The following is a 21,242-nucleotide window of genomic DNA, read 5'->3' as shown; positions in this document are numbered from 1 at the left end:
AAGGCAGAAAAATACACGAATTCCACTAAAACAATTTGTACTGCATTTTGCTGTTAGATTTGGCACCAGTGCAAAAATAGTCCTGTAATTTCGTATACATTAAAAACAATATGACCAAGCAAATGTGTTAATCTGCTGTATTCATTAGGATTGTTATTATGAGCTTCATTATGTGGCCCAAACCATTCAGAATAGATGGCATACTCTGAGGAATGTCATGTTGCCATGGAAACATCCCGCATCATAACTGCTGGGAATGCAGAATGAACCCCAACTCTGTACATTGTCATCTTTTCCCAAAAAGCATCTGGGTGCTTACCTGCAACCTCCTTTTTTATGCAAAGAAAAACATAAAATAGGATAAATTATTGACGGAATTTTAAAATAGTAATGATTGCCTGGACTGGTCACGAGACAGTCACGGGAGTACAGACTGGGAATCGATCTTGTGCCATTTCAATGACAGGCAGCTACGTGAACTACGACTGTATATTGTGTAGTTATAGTATGCTGTATCTATAATATTCAAATAATTTCTGAAGCTTTTATTGCTGAAACCAGATACACTCAATGTGATTAGAGGGCTTTCTACAGTCCAAATTCATAGGCAACAAATTTCATACAGTTTAGAGTTCAACCAAAGTGTTCTGGGAATAATGTGCCTCAAAGGTTGAACAAAATTTGGAGTGCTAATCATATTTGATGTCAAGAGAAAATGTACAATGATGTAGAAATAGGATTAAAAGCATAGATAATTATTTTGGAATTAGCCACATATTTTTTTCTCTACACCAGGGGTCCCCAAACGTTTTCCTGTGAGGGCCACATAACGTTTCCTTTCTCTGATGGAGGGCAGGGGTCAGTTTGTAACAGAAAAAGTGTGACGATCGCAGGGGTGCCTAAACGTAAACAATTATTGTTTTCCGGAAAGCCAGACATAACTAAATATTAATAACCCTTCCCGGGATCTTCACAGAAAAAAAATGTCAGGAAATACATACAAATGTATTCCGCTGAGCTAACAGTCCACTTTTTAGCTTTGAGAGTTTGTCTGCTCGCATTTGGCCTTGCAAGCTATCATACTTGTCTTTGTGACGGGATTCATAGTATCGCAGATTGTATTCTTTGAATACCGCCACCGCCTCTCGACAGATGAGACAAACAGCCTTTTCTTTGCATTGAACGAAAAAAAAATTGTTTGTCCACTGCAGGTTTAATACCCTGCATTCTGAATCAATTTTTCTCTTACCTAACCTTTTCGCCATTATTCCATTCTATTTGACAGGGGCGAGTCCAGGATTTTTTTTCTGGGGGGGTTCATATAGGGGCACAGACAGCAGAAGGCTGGAATAGAATGTCACGTTCTATGCGTGTATTAGTCTCGATTGCGTGGAGTGAAACAAAAGTCATAATGCGTCTCTGGTATTGTTCAGGGGACCGGGCCAAATGTGGAGGCGGGCCGTAGTTTGGAGACCACTGCTCTACACAAATAATAAACTGACAACAAAACGTGATGAAATGGAAATACATAATAAAAAATGTGTGTTGCATTATATGTGTATAGAATGTGGAAAACCATACCACCATTGACCTAATGACAAATGTGAACAATTTAGATAATATCGCTTCATGACAACCCAGACAAGTGAATGTTTTCCATAAAAAATCCAAAATTATAAAAATGTATCTGTTCAAAAGTCAATGTTCATTTATGTGTTCAAAAGTGTAACTATGAGTATATGACCTTTCCAAAATCTCCAATCCATCCATCCATTTTCTGAGCCGCTTCTCCACACAAGGGTCACGGGACCAAAATCTCCAATCTATTTCCAAAATAGATTGCACCACTAGGTGGTCCTTCGAGGTCATATTTAGAAAGGTATGTCATGTTTGAGACTACAATAGATTGGCACATGACACGAGAGAGCCAATCACAAGTGTCAGTTTAGAAAGAGGAAGTGAAATGGAAAATGAAATCTGTGATTTTGGGGCTATTTTTCAAATGTAACTAAAATTGTAATAATGGAAATTTCCGAAAACCCAGTATAATTTAATTAAACATTTTCTCCTAGTAATATAATGGTTAACTATTACATGAGTTTTGTAATTAAATTATGCAATCTCATTGCATGTAATTAGTTACTCTTCAACACTGGCAATACGATTATTTTAATATGAATTACATAAATACTGTGTAGCTAAAAATGATGAAGCTGCCCAACAAACTGCAAATTTGTCATAAATGATTGAGTGGCTTTTGTTTCATTTGAGTTTTATTATACACTGGTTAACTTTTCATATTTTTATGAAAGTTAAAAATTTTAAAATGTTACTTAAATTAAACATTGCCTTTAGAGATCAGAGGTAGTTGATCTTGCCTGAACACTATCAAAAGCTCTGACAACCTAACATTTGTTCCATGAAAATGTATTAATTTACAATTAAAACTTCACTCTCTATGTGCTGCCAAGTCAATATAATATAGCAAGGCCTTCACAATCAGTAGTGCAATGTAACTTAAACTATGTTAGCAATGTATAATAAAATACTGATGCTTTCTACATATGTATAATTGCAGCATGATAGTGGTAGTACAGTATTAAGAGGTGGAGTAAGTCGGGTATGTGCCTACTGAAGGCCGAGGTACCAAATGAATGCCCCACCACTGGCGTTATAAAGGTTTTTGAGGAAGAGGAGGAGGAGCAGGAGCAGCTGATAAATGTCAGGAAAAAAGGTGAGCATCTGCTGCCGATGCGCTTCATGCACAATGAAACCATAACCATGGCGACAATGCTGATAGTTGGCTGCATCCTTCAATGTGGTCTCAAACACTTCACTACACTTGCACAATGCAATAAGGACAGGAGCTGTATGGAAAGAAAAGAAAAAGATTGTAATGTTCAGTTTTTAAAATATGTTTATTGTTGTGGTTGTATTGCTGTAGAGAGCTCCTGAGAAATGTTTTAAAATGATAACTATTTGGATGATTGTTTCTCCAGACCATCCTGGTTGTTGACAGCAATGTGGGAAATGCCTCCTTAGTGGTCCAGCACAACAAGGGCAAGTTCATGTCCGGGTCCTTCACCACCACCACCGTGGGCATCAGTTTCACAGTGAGTACACTTCCTGCCATGCACCCACTCACCAAGAGTTTGTTTTGCAAGATTCATCCCCCACCCTCACACAAGCTGCTGCCTTCATCTGAGTGCTTAGAAGGACATGGCATCACGGCAGGCTGTTTGTGCTCAAATTATGACATAACAGAGGCCTGCTTTTTTTTGTTTTTGTTTTGTTCTCTTTTAACTCACAGTGGAGTGCTTGAGTCAATTAAGTGAATGAAAAACGGACCAGTCGTGGAAAGAAGCTTCACTTTCTCACTGCATTCATTATGATTCTCAACATCTTGACAGATGGTTGGTTATCAAGGGTAATTATGCCGCTGTCATGATTCCATGACTGTGACAAGGGCTGTAACATTGAACAGTGTGGAGGCAGTCTGTTTGCTTCTGGATGTTGTCTCCAGTGCAGTTTAAAAAAAGGATGATATTATGCTGTGACGTGGAGGAGGAGGGGCAGACATCAGTGTAGTGGATGATGTGGCACTTTGGCTTTATGTCACTGCCTTTATAGAGCAGCATGGTGGAGTCTGTGAGAATGCCACTTATAGATTAGCTTGAAGGTGCTTGGTGTTTATCTTCAGCGGACCTGTCTTAGTAATATTTGTGTATCTTCTTCACATTGGCATGAAGAGGAACAGAAATGTAAAAAAAAAAAAAAGTATGCCACTACTAGGTAAAAATGCCTATATATATATATATATATATATATGTGTGTGTGTGTGTGTGTGTGTGTGTGTGCGCGCGACCAAATGCTGGCCAAGTCCTGTATAAATATTTGACATTTAAAGATCAAAGTCTTCTCTTCATACTGAGTCCCATTTGGTGGCATATAAGATCACTAAACGTAACAGAGAGTTTAAGGGGACCCTCGCTGGTATTTGCCTCATATGATAAAACATGATATCGCCATTTAAATGTAACAGTAAAATATCTTCAGAGGTTTTATTTTTACTCTTCTCCATTTTGATGATAATTTTGAGGAAAGATATCCGGTTCTATCATCCGCTGCAGTTGAGACTGGAGGCTGAAAAAAATTCCATATTTCATAGTTAGTCTTCTGCAGATTCGTGGCAGCGAGGGCACAGTGCATCAGTATGAATGCGACATGAAACACAAAAAAATTAAAATCATTAGAACCTCAAACGTGCCTTTAATATCATCTTTCTAATGATCACAACATGTTCCATCATAAATAAAGGCAACGTTTCTGAGCAATGACCTTTACTTTAAAGAGGACCTACTGTAGGTACCGCTATGGTAGGGTTTAATTAGTCAGTAGTCGCTTTGCGCAAGCGCCATTCATGTTCCGTCTAGGTGTGGAGAGATCATTTTGTCGGATGCCCAGATTAGCATTAGCTCACAGCGTATGGTTTGACTTCAAATCTAGATTCTGGGCTACCTTTGTGCCGTTTGCATGTTCTCCACCGTGCTTGTGTAGGTTTTGTGCGGGTACCCTGACTTCCTCTCACACTCCAAAAAAAATGACTGAAACCAAATTGTCCATTGGGGTAAATGTGTGTGTGTGTGTGTGTGTGTGAATGAATGGTTGGTTGTCGTAATGTGCCCAACAATTAGCAGGCTCCACTCACCCACAACCCTAATGAGGATGAGCGCTTTAGAAAATGGATGGATAGATGTCTTCTTTAAAGCAGTGAGGAGTCCTTAACTTTTTTTTTTTTTTTTTTTTTTTTGGCATTTCCAACTAAGTGTCTCTGTACACAGGTTCTGCATCTTGTCATGCAAAATGAAAATTCATAGCTCCAAAATTGGTCACCGTCAATGTTGCCAACCTATTTTCAGGGGATGATGCTAAAGTTGCTAATTTACATTGCAATTGAGTGATGATATCATTGTGTATTATGTAGAACATGACACAATGACGTTACTTAAATTGACTGACGGTCATCTGAGTAAAACCATTATTTGAAATTTCTTGATTAAACTTTGTTTGTTTAGTGTCATTGTTTTTATTTCTAATTTAAAGTAGGATTCTCAACTGGTGGGTTGGGACCCAAAAGTGGATCGCGGGCCCATTTTGGGTGGGTCACGGACAGGTAGTATAACAATAATTGGTCGTATTCATATTCTGAATTTTTCGTTACAGTCCAGAGGCGTGCCAAGTTCCCACATGGAACATAGATAAACAACAGGAAAATATTACTCATTCTCATTACTAATTACTGTGCTTTTGTAAACAACTCCGTAAACAAATACAGTACAGTTCAGTATCTGGCTAGCGAGGAACATGCCTAGCAATATGCTTTTTGGCACTATGTCAAACGGCATAAAAAAATACAACGTACTTTACATGTGTTTTCAGAGGCTTTATTTAAACGTTTGTTTGTTTAATATTATTATATTTGTCCTGTTCGGCTGTTAGGTCAAGCAGAAAAGAAGATCTGTATCCCTTTTATGCCAGAACAGTTTTATTGTGTGTGGGGACTTTTTAAGCTGCCACTGTGGTTTCTTGGCATTCTGATTGATATTTATTGAGAATGACAGTCGTTCAGTCAAACAGAATAAGGTTTTTCAAGGGGAGTGACAGAAAAAAAACAAAAAGGAGAGTGAAAAGGTAACTAAATAATAGGAAGAGAAGACCACAAAAGACAAAAGCTCTAGCTGTAAAGAGAGGCTATTTTTAAACCAAAAAAAAAAATGCTTTATTGTTCTTAACTTCTATAAAAGTGGGTCGCAAACTTGTAACAGTAGGAAAATGTGTGTGACAAAAGTTGAGAACCTCTGATATAAAGGTATGTTTGAGTCGTATTTATCGTATATATAGTCTTATCGATAGTCCATTGGTTTTAACTGTGGTTGTATCGACGTATCAAGTAAATTTAGCAAACACTCACATTGCACTTTGCAGCTACAGGCAGGCACTATATTTCTCTGACTGTGAAAATTCTTTTTTCTTGCGTTCTTCCATTTTAGCCTTTGAGTTACTTTTGTGTCGAAACAAATTCTAAAAGTAGCTTAATGTGTTGCTGGGTGCTTTAGGGGGCGGCTGGAGTGCTAGTGGTCAGAAAAGCAACAAAAGTGCTTAGTTGGCATCAATGCGCACCAGGCGGACAAAACGTAGTTTCTTATTACGAACGCTAGGGGGAGACAAATACTGCAGGAAAATTCTTGCAATTGTTAAATTGCCTCTTGGTGAAACGATTTGACACGTACGACATTTTAATTAAGCAAATGAGTTTTTTTGTTTGTTTGTTTGTTTGTTTTTAAAAAACAAATAGAATCAGCTCTTCTTGACAAGAGCAAATGTTGGTGATCGGTTGTCTGTTGAAAACAAGGGGACGGGGGTGGGGGATGACAGTACGTTGAGCAGAGAAATGCAAGATTATCACTGTATGTATACAGTGACGGCGTCAATAGGTCTTGAATGCAACGTTCCAACACATACAAATTAGGGGCGTTCAAACGAGTGAAGTCATAATAAACGTACGAAGTGCTTTTTATACAGTATGGACAACACCTGTGGCCCGGATGAGTCAGCGATAGGCTCATTCATATCTGACCCCTGCAGCTGTTATGGGTACAATATAATCTTTGGCGGGCTGTACCAAATGATGTTTCACTCACGAAAACACACGCGCACGCGCGCACACTCACACAAATTGACGCTGCCGCCGCGCACAGCTTCGTCAGTTCACGTCGTCTGCCCACGCCAGGATGCAAAGCAGAGAAATGTTTCCGCCTGGGTGTCATTTGCTGCTCTCCTGACTGCTGGATGCTTCTAAATTGGCACCTTCGCCTTGTTTATCTTCTTTTCATTATTATGATAATTTTTTTCATCTAGACCCTGAAGGGTGAGCTTTTTTTCCCCCCCCCTTCGTCCCTGGTGATCATCATTTTTTTGTGACCGCACAGTATGAGAGCAAAACGGCTGGGGACTGCTGGAGACACAGACTGAGATCTTCACCCTTCACACACACACACACACACAACACTGTGTGTGTTCTTACCGGACTACATCTCGGACTGGTGTGCCTTTGGCTCCGTGAACGCATCATTTGCCATCGCGATGTCCACCAGGAAGGGATCGTTGACGCAAAAGCAGTCTAAAAACGGGACGTCCAAATATGTGTTGGAGCGTTGCGCTTCTATTAACGAGTATTATGATATTGCCTTCAAGGTGTGTATTTCCCTAATGTCATTTAGGCTGAATTTTCCTTTTCTAGATGCAGCATAATGATCACAAAGTGTATAGTTACTTAGACGTGATGCGTTTGTGTCTATTTCAAGTTTTAATGGCCATTTTTAACAAGTTAGTGTGAGACTGTAAATCTTCCCTTTGTCCACATGTGCTGATGCAAATATTTGTTGAGGGTGTACTTTTTTGCACACCTCCCACTCACAAAAACAGGAAAGACACACCTGTTACTGTCAAGATGCTTACACAATAGGGACATTAAGTTAAATTGCACCGAGCAATTAATTACCACAGTAGCGTTTAAGGGAAACAGCACTTCATTCGGCACACATGAACAAGGAGTAGTTAACAATGTGTATTCATATAGTTGTAACTGCAATGCATCATGATGAGAGCTATTTGTAATGTTTAAGATAACCAATACATTGAGAACAGAGGTCAGTATGATTGAATTGAGTTGTAAACCACTGCAACCATATTGACAGATATTGTAAAATGAATACTCTCTCAGTGACAACTAAGCATTAGCTCTTGTGTTGGATCTTATTAGTGTGAGTGTATAGTTGTTGTTGTTTTTTTTGTTCAATTGGAGTGTAAACATTGAATCCACATGACAGTGTCACATGTTGGTGGCACCTGAGTGCAGTCTTATTCATCATATTTCCCATGAAGCTCATCATAGAGTCGTGGTGCAATAGCATCTTCTGTTGTGAAACAGTTTTGCGCCAAATGATTCATACAACCCTCAGCTTTTATTTCCTCCACAGATGAATTGCGATTGTTTTCAAATGCATTGTTGCATTTCAGCTAATTGTAACTTCACCTTTGACACCCTCTCTCCCTCCCTCTGCTGACGGCCTTTCTTCTATTTGATAGGTGATGCTGCTGGGAGACTCATCCGTGGGAAAGACGTGCATCTTGCTACGATTTAAAGACGGGGCATTTGTGGGAGGCAACTTTATTGCCACCGTTGGAATAGACTTTAGGGTGAGAGAGATCCTGCTGAAAAACACCCACTTTGTCTCACATTTCTCTCCTATTCCTGTTACTCTGATAAGTCTAAAGCAAACGGGGAACCACTCCTGAGTGTGCCAATTATCACCTCACTTTCATCACCGTGTGGCGACAGCACCTAATGTACAAATCCTGTTACCAGACAGTCATTGGAGTTCACAGCCCACTTGTGCTGCTAGGAGCCGCCGGCTGCTCCTTAGATGGAGGTCTGCCCACATCCTCGTCTCTTTGACTCAGCGCTGGTGAAGTTCCTATCTCATCCTGTCAATTGACCTCTGAGCTTCCCTATTGCAGTTTTCCTCAACCTTTATTGAGCCAAGGCACATATTTTACATAAGAAAAGTCTCACGGAACCACACCAAACAAAAAAGTCACAAAAAGTACATATATATATATATATATACCGAAATACTGATGATCTTGTCCTCCTTGCTCCTCGTGAAATCTGGGCATGTGTAGCTGAACACAAAGCTGTTTTTCTGTTGCATGAATGGAAACAGGTGGATTGAATGGATTTCGTGGGTCAATTGTACAACCTTCTACAATTTAGTGGAGGAGCAGTGTTTTGTTCTGACTGTCACAATATGTCGCGGCATAAATTGAGGAAAAAAGATACATTATTTATAAATAAATGAGAATGAGAATTTTCAGACCAGTTAAGTACAACTGGATAATTTCCCTCGTACACCTCATGATCGCTCACAACACACTAGCGGCACAGTGGTTTGGAATCTGAATCACCACATAAATGCGAAAGTAGTCTTTGAATAGTGAACCCACTTAACCTTTTGTTTCCCTCCAATCAGCACAAAATACTCCCACCGATGGCGAGTCAGCTATTGGTGTTTTACGGCGGAAATTGTGTTGCATTAGCCAGAGTGATGTATTGTCTTTGCCGGATGGTGTTGTAGAGACATTAGGGGGCGTAATGGTTGTCTGACAGATAGAGGCTTGTGGATAATCTCAATTGAGGACAATTTAGTTTTCCACCACTCAAGGAAAAGTAACAAGTCCTGTGGTCAGGATCCACGGACAGAGAAAGTGAGACCAAAGGAAACGATGCGTTCACAGTTGCGCTGTTCATTCACAGTCATGAATATTCTGCTTCAGCCTTCTAGTGTCTGTGAAAGAGGGGTTGAAGCTGCTGAAAAAGGGAGTAAACTGAGCGAAACCGTTGAGTGCCGAGGTTGTTATTTGTGCATGGAAAGGCAGGCAGTGCTGTTGTGTCAGCTTGTAACATGGCTGCTCTATTTTAGGCATGTTTCCTTGTGGCAGTTACTCAGCATGCAGGCTCCTCTCACATCATAATTGGGGGGAAAATAGAAAGCCATGGCAACTAATGCAGGGGTTGAACCATGTCCATTATGCCATAGCACAATATTCATCAGGTGGCTTTTGCTGCCTCTGTAATCTGTGAAAACATCTTGAGCGTTGTTTTTTTTTTGCATGTATATGCATATTTAGACTTCCCTTATCTGCAAATTACATTCTAGTGGGAAGGTTATTGTTGTGAAAGGATACCAAACCACAATGTTCTGACTGTAGATGGTAGATGGCCGTGGGTAAAAAATGTGAACTGAGGTAGCGTAATTCAGATTCAATACGGTCACAATAATAATTAAAAAAAGAACCAGAATTCACACAAGAAAGCGAGCTGTGTTTGGTCTTAATGTAACAAGAATCACGAGCGCGAGCGCTATTCTCAAACACAGCCATATTCATAATGGCATGCGATTATGAAAGTGCGTAGCTGTGATAAATAGTCACAGAGAACGCATATCCAGCTTCATCAAAATAGCAGCGCTAGCAATACTAAGATAGCATTAGCACTGTAAACAAGCCGTTAGCCAAGGCTGCTACATTGGTAGCAGGACTTATTTGTAATGAGTTTTACTATAACACTGAGAGCTCTATTTTCTTGACTGCCGTGAATCCGGCGTGGCATGTGGCATAGGTCTGCGTGGAGACGGGTTAGACCTGAAGTTGTAAATTTTTTGGATCAGCACACCCCGGTGCATTTGAAAGAGGGACGTCACTCTGCGCTGCTTTGGGCGTCACCACAATCGCCTTCAATCCTGTCGAATCAAAGAAGATCCTCTCATTCCCTTTAAATGTGGCACACGAGTGGTGCGCTGACAGTTTTTGACACTGGCGGAAGAATAAGCTGATTTGCTCGAGTCGAACCACGTAAAGTACGTTGATACGGAACTGCAAGCAGACCTCCACGGGCGGAAGATGTAAAGTTGGCTCCTGAGGAGATCACATATCTATGCCGTGAGGTGAGCCACTTGGAGACCCCCCCCTGTCCACAAATCCTTCACGGTTTAGTAAATATAATAATGATGATTATTATGATGATAATGCATTTAGTGAAATGATTACTGCAATGATTCAGAGGGTTTGAAGCCCGCTGTTCACATATTTCTGAATGGATTACATCTGATATCCACCTTCAATGGACTTCAGAGTCTGTCTGCCTGTGCCCTGATCAGATTTACCAAAATAACATTAGACCAACTGAAGCCCAAGGTAACAGGTCAATGCGAGGCCTCTCTATGAGTATACCCTGCAGCAAAGGATTGACACCTCATCAGTTCAGCCTTCTGTCGCTGATCGGTTGTTTTTCCTTGGTGGTTTCTTAAAAAAACAAATAAGTTTTGTAATTTTGCAGAGAGGGATGATTTCTTAAACCGATTATTTCACTCTTGTACTACTGTCAGGTTTGACTGACAGTTTTAACAAATATGCCGAAAAGTTTTTAGTTTTTTAAAAATTGCAAGCTCCTTGAATAAAAAAAAAAAAAAAAAAAAAAGAGTACATCTCTGCCAGTGTAAATCATTCAGATTTTTTTACATACAGCTGTACCTGTAATGAAAATGTACCTAATGTTCTGTGAGTTTTTATTCTCTCTTGCAATATTCTACATTTTAATTAGTTTTATTTTGGCTGGAGTGTTTTAGACCAAACTTCGCCCAGGAAATCAGATTGCTGCCCTTTGAGGGAGCAGGAAATGAGCAGCGGGAGTCAGTTGATATTCTGCCCATTGTCCTACTCACTGATGTTGGTGTGTGCGTGTTGCAATTAACTTTCTCTGGCAGCATTTAAAAGCCACTTGTAGTTGTCTCTTTTCTTTATCCACACGCTGAGTCTTTGTGCTTTTTTTAGTCCCCTCAAATGTGCGCCATTCATTTCCGTGCTGTTTCCTCACAGCACTCTGCTCTGTTAAGCATGTGGTGCACGTCTCATGGCTCTTTTTGCTTGTGCCCCTAGAATAAAGTGGTAGATGTCGACAACCTGAAAGTCAAACTCCAGGTGAGTGTGTGCACCTTTCCTCATCTATTTTGCAGCACACATGTTCACCCATACACCCAACGGATTATGTCAGACTCATTTGTTAGGATTTATGAATTGAAGGGACTTTCTTGGATTTCTTCACACTAAGGCGCTGAGTCATCTGAACCTGTTTGTGCAACAGAGGTTAGAGGTGACAAAATTAGATACTTCTGCGGCAGCTTTGATGGAGCCTTTACCTCTTGTTTCTTGCAAGGTTCTTGCACATCATAAAATAATTGGATTAATACATAGACACTATGAGCCTGCAGAGTTGACATCATTTGTGTAGCAGAGGATGTAAGACCAAATGTATTTGAAAAGCATGATTGCACTGATAGACTTTCCTGTAAATTCTACAGTTATTTACCACATACAATAACTTACATTAAAATACTTCAAAGTGATTTTACAGTAATTAGCTGTAGTTTCCATTGCATCATGGGATTTTGGTTGATGTCATGCAGAGATTTACTGTATTTTGCATGTAGCAGAACTGTGAAGCTGTGTGACTCCCAGCATGCATTGCAGCTTAAAATGTTGAACTGTTGCCGTAATAATGATGTGAATCCGTAATGTTCATGATCAAGAAGGATTAACGTAATATTGATCATGTGTGTTTAGATTACCTGTTGTTTGTTGAATGTGTGTCTTATTTAACTCTGGCATAACATGTATGTTGCACTTTGTTTTCATGAAACCCTGACTGTGGGTTGTGTAATAGGGTGTCATCCCTGTCAGTTCTGCTGCATGCTAAGAAAAGTGTTATTTGGTCTACTTCTTCTGTAAGACAAAAGAGCTCCTGTTTTTCTTGCGTAACTCATCAGCAGCATAGTGAATAAAAACTTTGATTTGGCACCGTAAATTGCTGTAAAGCTGAATTATAGTCAGCTATTGGCAACAATGTTGTGAGTATCTTACTGTAAAAACCCTATGAAATGTCTAACAGTGTGGCTATATAGTAGTTGGCATCACGTGTATATCTTTAGATCTGGTGATAGTACACATTCTCAATGTAAACTTGACAATGAAAATATTCTTATCTTAGGTCAGACTTTGCAAAAGTGTTTTGAAATCTATCCATGATGATGACAAAATGATAAGAAACATTCAGTGGACTGATGTAAACAAGTTGACCTTTACTGGATTTGGACAACATACAGCCATGGACAGCCATGATGCTACATTCTCCTTTGGTCGTTTGCAGTTTGACTTGTTGAGTATGGCAGCATTTCTGTTTGCGTCACTGTGTAATTATGTGGTTTGCTGTAGATCTGGGATACTGCCGGGCAGGAAAGATTCCGAAGCGTGACACACGCCTACTATAGAGATGCCCAAGGTAACCTTTCCTTGTTTTGCTTACTTCCTCATTCTGTGTTTGTGTGCGGGAGCAACCTGCTTAAGATATGCAGTACATTTAATAGAACATTTGTATTTAATTGTATGTCTGTGTTATCTAAGTGTTATTATTACAATACAACTCGTCCTCTTTTCCTTTTGACAGCATTACTTCTGCTTTATGATATCACCAGTAAGCCGTCATTTGACAACATCAGGGTATGTTTTTTTACTACTCCCTTTTTACTTACTGCTCCTAAAACCCTCTTTACAAATGCCAACGAGGGCTTCCATTCCTTCCTCCTCCACCAGAAGCAGCACAATATTACAGCCCAGTTTTGATAATGAAAAGCAGTAAAAGTGTTTCTTGCTGGCTCGTTCTTACAGTGATTGATTGATGGGTGGTGCAATCGTGAGATATTTGTTAGTAAAGCAATCACACATCAATCCTGTGTATATCTGCTTGTACTTTTTAAAGGCTTGGCTAAATGAAATACATGAGTATGCCCAGAAGGATGTGGTCATCATGTTGCTCGGCAACAAGGTGAGCAAAGCTTCCTTTATTTTTGTGCTACACAAAAAGCTCAGGAGGATAATTGCAATATTACTTTTTAATCACACACTCCTCATATGCATGTTCAGAAAAATGAACACATCCCAATTAAACATAAAGCTCAGTGCTTTGCATGTCCTTCATTCCTGTTTTAAAGCACAAACCAGCCCAAGATATGACACATTCAAAACAAGCTCATAAATTCACAATCCCTCGCTTCAAGCGTTTCCTTGCTTGAAAGCATTTTGCCCCACAATGCCTCGGGTGATGAAGTCTCCTTGCTGCCAGCAAGAGCCGTAACTCATCTGTCAAAAGACTCCATCTAGTGGTTGAGAGAGGACTCTCTGCTGTGGGGGTCATGTATGTACAGTATGTCACTGAGGCTTATTTGTGGTGAGAGCAGCTGGGATGGCGGTGTCAGTCCTTCACTGGAGGTGACGTTTGTGACACCCCTTCACTCAGCGGGAGCTCTGGCTCGGGAACATCCTCTTATCTGGCAGCCATGCGAGAAAGGCTGCCAGATAAGAGGATGAGCCGAGAACCTGAGCTGACATTACGGGCCATACCCTGTAACAATTAGCGTAGCGAATCTATGACCTGTGACCTCCAACATCTGGACCAATGACTTGTTTTTTTATTGTGCTGCCTTACAGTCGGACATGGCAGCAGAGAGGGTGGTGAAGATGGAGGATGGGGAGAAACTGGCAAAGGTAAGGTTTCAAATCTCCTATGTGGGCAAACGTTTTGGGACACACCTCTTAATCGATGGATTCATCAATCAGAGGTTGCGCTAGACGAGCGTTTCCTAACATATTTTACATTAGAAAAAAATATCACGGCACACCACCAAACAAAAATGTCACAAAAAGTGGATACACAGGATAATTATGTACCTTCTGCCATCTAGTGGATGAGCATTTAATTATTCTGCCTGTCACTAAACGTCACTGGCATAGATAGTTGACCAAAGATATTTTTTTTGTAGTAAATAAATCATTTTGGGGCCAATTAGTTGAAATTGGATACATTCTCACAGCATACCTGATGATCTCTCACGGCACACTGGTTGGGAATCACTGTCCTTGACCACTGGTGGGCAAAGTAAGCTTGCGGGCCACATATGGTCTGCTCCTTCTTGAATCCGGCCCACTGAGCATTTAAATAATTAAAAATGAATTTATTCTTTTTTTCCTACTTATCTCATTAAATAATTGGTTGATTATTATTGTAAATAATAAAATGAACAAAATTAATACTTTACATATACTGTGGTACCTTGACTTATGAGCGCCGCAAGTTTTTCGAGTGACAAATCGTCACTTGGTCAATTTCTATTTATTCCTTTTTTTGCTATGTGTCACAAGCTAAAATTTGAGGTATGAACGAGTTTAGGATACAACACAGCTCGAGTGAAATGAAACAAAATGGAGCAATTAAGGTACTTTAATGCCCTCACATGTGAGCAAGGAAAGGCAAAGTTGCCGATGCACTTTCAACCATTTGCTGAATGGGACAAACTGTTAAACACACAATTACAAAATGAGAACACTCCCAAGGAGCTGCTGTAGGCCATAGCTCACACCCAGACGTTCACACCCAACTAACCCCAGCCAGTTTATTTCTTTACATTCTCTTTTGCTCCTGATGTCAAAGGAGCAAAAGAGAATGTAAAGAAATTTACATTCTGGCTGCAAGAGACTATTGCTCCTGATGTCACTCACTAGGACACGCCCCCCCCCCCTCCCCCCCAAAAGTTATCTTAGGCACACATCCAACACATTAATAGGCGTCTACAGTACGTACAGTAATAACACTTTATAAAACCAGTTTATTTCTTTACATTCTCTTTTTTGAATTATTTAGTTTTTATACAATACAGCGCTTTTTGATCACGGAATAATTTAAACTCATAAGTCAAGGTCCCACTATACATGTAAAAAATATTTATTTATTTGATTTATCCATCCATCCATTTTCTGAGCCGCTTCTCCTCACTAGGGTCGCGGGGGTGCTGGAGCCTATCCCAGCTGTCATCGGGCAGGAGGCGGGGTACACCCTGAACTGGTTGCCAGCCAATCGCAGGGCACATAGGAACAAACAACCATTCGCACTCACAGTCATGCCTACGGGCAATTTAGAGTCTCCAATTCATGCATGTTTTTGGGATGTGGGAGGAAACCGGAGTGCCCGGAGAAAACCCACGCAGGCACGGGGAGAACATGCAAACTCCACACAGGCGGGGACGGGGATTGAACCCCGCACCTCAGAACTGTGAGGCTGACGCTCTAACCAGTCGGCCACCGTGCCGCCTTATTTGATTTATATATTTTTTATTACATGATTGGTTAATTACTTGTAATTAAGTATGACTAATAGAATTAAGGCGGCACGGTGGTCGACTGGTTAGAGCGTCTGCCTCACAGTTCTGAGGTTCAATCGCCGGCCCCACCTGTGTGGAGTATGCATGTTCTCCCCGTGCCTGCGTGGGTTTTCTCCGGGCACTCCGGTTTCCTCCTGCATCCCAAAAACATGCATGGTAGGTTAATTGACAACTCTAAATTGCTCGCAGGTGTGAATGTGAGTGTGAATGGTTGTTTGTTTGTATGTGGCCTGCTATTGGCTGGCAACCAGTTCAGGGTGTACCCCGCCTCCTGCCCGATGATAGCTGGGATAGACTCCAGCACGCCCGCGACCCTACTGAGGAGAAGCGGCTCAGAAAATGGATGGATAATACAAATTAAATAAGAACGAATTATTATTTAATTATTAAGCTATTTTACATACACATGGTGATATATATATATATATATATATATATATATATATATATATATATATATATACACATATTATTTATTTATGTATTTTTTTTTACTTTGTCCATTTTAAAAACCAAAAAAAACCAAATGTCCAAATCCAACACAAAAGTTTGCACACGCCTATGCTAGACCCATTAGTGCGGTCGATGCATGCATGCATGTCCAAATAGTAGAGAATTTGGGTGGTCTATGACCGCAACCTTTGTGATAAACTCTAGGAGATTGTGAGCCAGGTCTTCTCTCAGGTCCAACATCAGTGACCGCTGACCTCTTCTGAAGGAATGGACAAACATTCCCACAGACACACAGCGCATTATAGTGTATAGTCTCTTAGGTGCACCATTTGTTATTGTTTTAGGAGTATGGCGTGCCATTTATGGAGACCAGTGCAAAGACCGGTGTCAATGTGGAGCTGGCCTTTCTCGCTATTGCAAAGTAAGTGTAAAAGCTGCTTTTTCATTAACATCAAATGCCAACTGCAGCACCCAGACAGTTGTCACAGGGAAAGCTTAGACTAAAAAACAGGCAGTCCTTGTTGGAAAAACAACTGGTAGGAGGGTGGTGAAAATGTGTTCTATTGACATTTCAGTGAGAAATGCTACAGTATGTGGTGCCCACAGGAAATCACAGGCGTCAATATACAGCAAGGAAAATGGAGATTGGTTGGAATGTTTTATGGATTCAGCTTCTGTTTGGCTCGTATTGTAGTAGAGAACCAAAATTTGATCTTTTGCTAGTCAAGTCCAAACTTTATTGGATCTTAACCATAGCAGAAGACAGACAGTCATTCTTAGCATTCTGGGTTGTGCGGGGGATGATTCTCATGTATCATATCGGAAGTATGAACAAATCACAAATTGGGGTTTGGACTTTCATGCTGACATTTTAAGATATTTGTCTTTTTCATCCCAAAACATATATTAGTGACTGTAATAGTACACACGAAGACACAATTGTTAGTACTATTCTGTTAAAGGAAAAAACTAACAATTGTCCGTGACTTGACCTAACTTCAAACTGATAAGACTGACAAGCCAAAAGGCTTTAGGGAGAATGCCATGTGGACAAATGAGAATAAATCAAAGATTTTTGGCAAGATGACAATTGGAAGGGTGCATGCCTGACAGGGGCCTTTGAAAATATTGTTTTCAATTGTTGGTAGTGACATGGAGGGGCCTAAAATTTTTTTTTTTTGTTTTCCTCTACATGGCCCCCGAATCCCTGACGGCACCCCTGCTGCCAAGTGTCAGGAAACTTGACTCAGCCGCATGTCATGGGTCCGATGTGTGTATTGAAATGACAAGAAACATCAATAATAGGGATAACGACGTTGTGGCTGTTGAGTGTAAATTTTGGTTAAATATGGTTAAGAGATTCTAAAAAAAATAAATAAATAGTTCTTGTTCTAGCGCTGTCTCACATGCATTTTCTTCCTGATTTCTTAAGCATCTTTTTTTATACACTCCATTTGCTCCATCCCACCACTCATCTGCCTCCTCAGTATCTGACTTCCTGTCTCTCTCTATTTCTCTTTCTCTCTCTACCAGGGAGCTGAAACACAGAACCACTGACCAGCCAAACGAGCCCATGTTCCAGATACACGACTACATCGAATCTCAGAAGCACAAGACCGCTTGTTGCAGCCTTGTGTAGCTAAAGACGACATTGTGCCGGGAGACAGATACACGCACACATAGACACACACATACACACACACACACACACACACTCTCACACAGAAAGGGATCAGGAGAGGGGGAATAAGTAAAGCCAATCCCGGCACTAATCCTAAGAAGTGAGCGTCCTCCTCTTCTCCACTCAACTGAATGACAGTGAATCCGATTGCCATCCCTTATCGAAAATGTGAATATCACTCTGTAGAAATGTGCTGTGGTCTTTGTGGTGACAGTTGTGCTCAAACGAAAAAAGCCAGGATTTACAAAATGAAAAGCTATATCCGTCTGCAGGGACAATAAGGAGTACACTTGCAGTGCACTTGGTAAAGTTTTATATGAATAATCAATATGACTGTTGATAGGGAATATAATAACTTTTGTTTTCATGTCACTTTGCAGAGGCTGTGAAGTAAATCCCTTTTGGCCTTACAGTCTTCATCTTCACTAAGTGTGCAACCACAGCGTCGCAGTCAGACTGTAGCTACATGTGTAATGCTGTTTGAATAAAATCAATGTTGGAGGGCGCCTGCCCATTGTGTGTGTGTCTGTGGGTCCGCTTCAGGGCCGAGCCAGAACTTAATTCAAGTGATTTGCTGCAGGATCTTTCTACTGTTGCACCATAGATTATTTCCTGCACTGCTTAGCGATTCCGCAAAACAACATGTACATTCTTATTTCACAAACACTCTGAAATGTAACCGTGTCTCTTTTAACAAAGGATGTTGTTGTGGAGACTGTACAGAAGCTGTATTTGGTCCATGCACTGTACTGTCTTGATTTGTACAATGTTCATTTTCAATGTTCGCTTGTCACATTTGTCCCTGCTCTGAGGTGTCACATTGATCACAAAGTGCCATGAAAAAGTGCTTTGTTATCATATTATATATATAAAGTATATTTTGTAACGTACGTGGTGCTGTTTTATACAAATTTGTTTGCGTGTGTGTGGGTTCAGTATTTTGAGGGAAAGTTGTGGCTGTCAGGTTGCGCTGAGGTCAATAAGCCACTGTGTGGCAGCAGTGAGCCTGTTGATTTTGTGTGACCCAAAAGTGACTAAATGTTCAATATTTACAGGCCACGGTGGGTGTTGCTGCATTCTTTCTATATCTTTGCGAGATGCGTGACTTCTTGATCGTGATGTCGACAGTGGTTCTATAGCCAGGTCGCATGAAGTGAAGCATGTGGTGGCGTTTGTAAACATGGAACACAGCTGTGATTCACTGTAACAGCCTTCACACCTCCTCCTCTTCCTCCACCTCCTCCTCCTCCTCCTCCCACATCTACTGTATGAGTCAGTGTGCATCAGCTTGCGTGGACTTTCTCAATCCTTTACCTCTAATGAGCTGAGCCAAGAGCTGCACAGCTTTAAGCACACGTACTTATCAGTGCTGATTCTCCAACAGCTTTATGTTTCCACGTTGGAGGTTAGAGTGCTTTTGTCTGTGTCACCTTATCAGCTTTTCAGCATGGAGTTTCCCGCTGTTCAAATGTATTCATTCAACGACGCTTGAGAGGCCTCGGCATCTTAGTTGGCTACTCTGAAACATTTGGACATGCAAATGCATTGTGATGTGAAAATAAATCCTCATATAGCTATCTAGCAAGCCATCCATAAAATCCAGTGTGAGTGACTATTCAAAAGTAAAAAAAAAAACAAAAAAAAGTCTCAAAAGAACAAGCTAATTAAATCCAAAATAAAGTAGCAAATATAATATTGCTTGTTTTGACGCGATCCTATGTCATAATAGTGTTTATTAATTCGTTGTAGCGGTGTCAAATGCAATGCATCCCACTGGGTGGTGTTTGTAATATTTGGTTATTTTGGTTACCGCATGAGCGAGGCCACTAAACAAAGCAAAACCGAATGAACATGATTCGCTCTTGTATTAGATCCGATCGCATTGTGCAAGTGTACCTCATGAAATAAAAAAAAACCGTTGACCGGTTTCCCATATCTTTCCTCGGCTGCTTTGCATGAAGAGGCCAGCTGGGCTGGTCCCTGAACGCACCTCCCTCTTCCTGAGTGGACTTTCTACTTGCGTGGTGGAGAGTCTGCTGACGGAGTTTTTGGACCGGGACCTTGCAGGGTCACGCAGAGGACCACGGCCCCAGTGAGACTTTGAACCCGTTACTCGGTGAGAAGTGAAAAGCGCGCCGGGCTCGCATTTCTTCGTCTGACGCTCCCCACTCTCACAAGGAGAAAGCTCCGCTCTTCGAGTCTTTTCCACGGGTATCGAGCAACAGGTTGACCCGCGGCCGAGAGAAGACGCCCCCGACCATGCCAAGTAAAAGCCAGTACTTGCGGCCCCGGCTCTGCACGGTGGACAAAGGCGACAACGGCTACGGCTTCCACCTCCACGGCGAGAAGGGGAAGACCGGTCAGTTCATACGGCTGGTGGAGCCCGACAGCCCGGCCGAATCGTCGGGGCTCCGCGCCGGGGACCGCCTGGTCTTCGTCAACGGGGAAGATGTGGAGAACGAGAGCCACCAACAAGTCGTGGGCCGGATAAGAGCCACTTCGGGCCGGCTGGAGCTCGTCGTGGTGGACCCGGACACGGAGCAGCTGCTGAAGAAACACAACATAAAGTGTCTGAAGGAGTACGTCGGCGACGGGATCCCTTTACCTTTCGACGATGGAGAGGAGGCACAGAAGCGCCGGGAAGAGGAGGACGAGGTCAAAGGGACAGAAAATGGAGCTGAGCGGCGAGCCGAGGGGGTCGAGACGGAGGAGGAGGAGGAGGAGCGAGGTCGGGGGTCCAGGGGGAGCACGCCCGTGCCTGACAGGAACGGAGAAATTCACCCGGACGTCGAGAGGAAGTTGAGCGTCGATTCAGACAAGGTGGGTGGCTTCAGGCGCTTCATTACGCACCATACAAGCTGCAGTAGTATCAGTCTGGTGAAATCTGGCGCAAGGTCTCACTTTACACTACATCGACAGGTGTCTCTGTGATGGACGCGCAGAGCTGCATGGCTAAACCCGTGAGATTGACAAAGAAACGATGTAAAATCACCGAAACAGTGTTCAATTTACAATCATATTTTGTAAACGACTGATCCATTCGCACATGCAAATTTTACAGTATGTTAAAAGAATCATATTTCTCTGTAGAATTTACAGAAAACTAGGGTCCGACTGATTCTTTTTTTCAGCCGATATTTTGGATATTTGGCTGTAAAAACAATTTTGATTAATCGGCTGTTTAATTACAAAAATATGATGAATAAAAGAGCTTCTTTTTT

At 41.3% G+C, this 21,242-nt stretch overlaps 2 protein-coding genes across 3 annotated transcripts in view; both read left to right on the top strand.

The window, feature by feature from the left end:
- Positions 1-6,739: 6,739 nt before the first annotated feature.
- LOC133465524 (ras-related protein Rab-37-like) lies at positions 6,740-18,911 on the top strand. Of its 2 annotated transcripts, XM_061748425.1 has the most exons (10): positions 6,744-7,254; positions 8,149-8,259; positions 11,557-11,598; positions 12,889-12,955; positions 13,121-13,173; positions 13,433-13,498; positions 14,161-14,217; positions 16,685-16,761; positions 17,874-18,325; positions 18,402-18,911. In XM_061748425.1, exons 1-9 carry the CDS (start codon positions 7,144-7,146, stop codon positions 17,977-17,979), a joined length of 690 nt encoding a protein of 229 aa, XP_061604409.1. In that variant the 5' UTR covers positions 6,744-7,143; the 3' UTR covers positions 17,980-18,325; positions 18,402-18,911. The 2 variants fall into 2 exon arrangements, with proteins under 2 accessions (XP_061604410.1, XP_061604409.1); XM_061748426.1 differs by lacking the exon at positions 13,433-13,498 and having other exon boundaries at positions 6,740-7,254.
- Positions 18,912-19,754: 843 nt separating this feature from the next.
- The window catches only part of nherf1b (NHERF family PDZ scaffold protein 1b), a 33,188-nt gene continuing 31,700 nt past the window's right edge, over positions 19,755-21,242 (top strand). Inside the window, exon 1 of the mRNA XM_061748424.1 lies at positions 19,755-20,841. Within this exon, the coding sequence (XP_061604408.1) occupies positions 20,281-20,841 (561 nt within the window). The 5' untranslated portion in view covers positions 19,755-20,280. The remainder of the gene's footprint in view (positions 20,842-21,242) is intronic.

The sequence above is a fragment of the Phyllopteryx taeniolatus genome, chromosome 16 (assembly GCF_024500385.1).
Source record: "Phyllopteryx taeniolatus isolate TA_2022b chromosome 16, UOR_Ptae_1.2, whole genome shotgun sequence".
NCBI classification, from domain to species: Eukaryota; Metazoa; Chordata; class Actinopteri; order Syngnathiformes; family Syngnathidae; genus Phyllopteryx; species Phyllopteryx taeniolatus.
The sequence above is the reverse complement of the archived record's forward strand: the minus strand, read 5'-3'. Positions and strand labels throughout refer to the sequence as shown.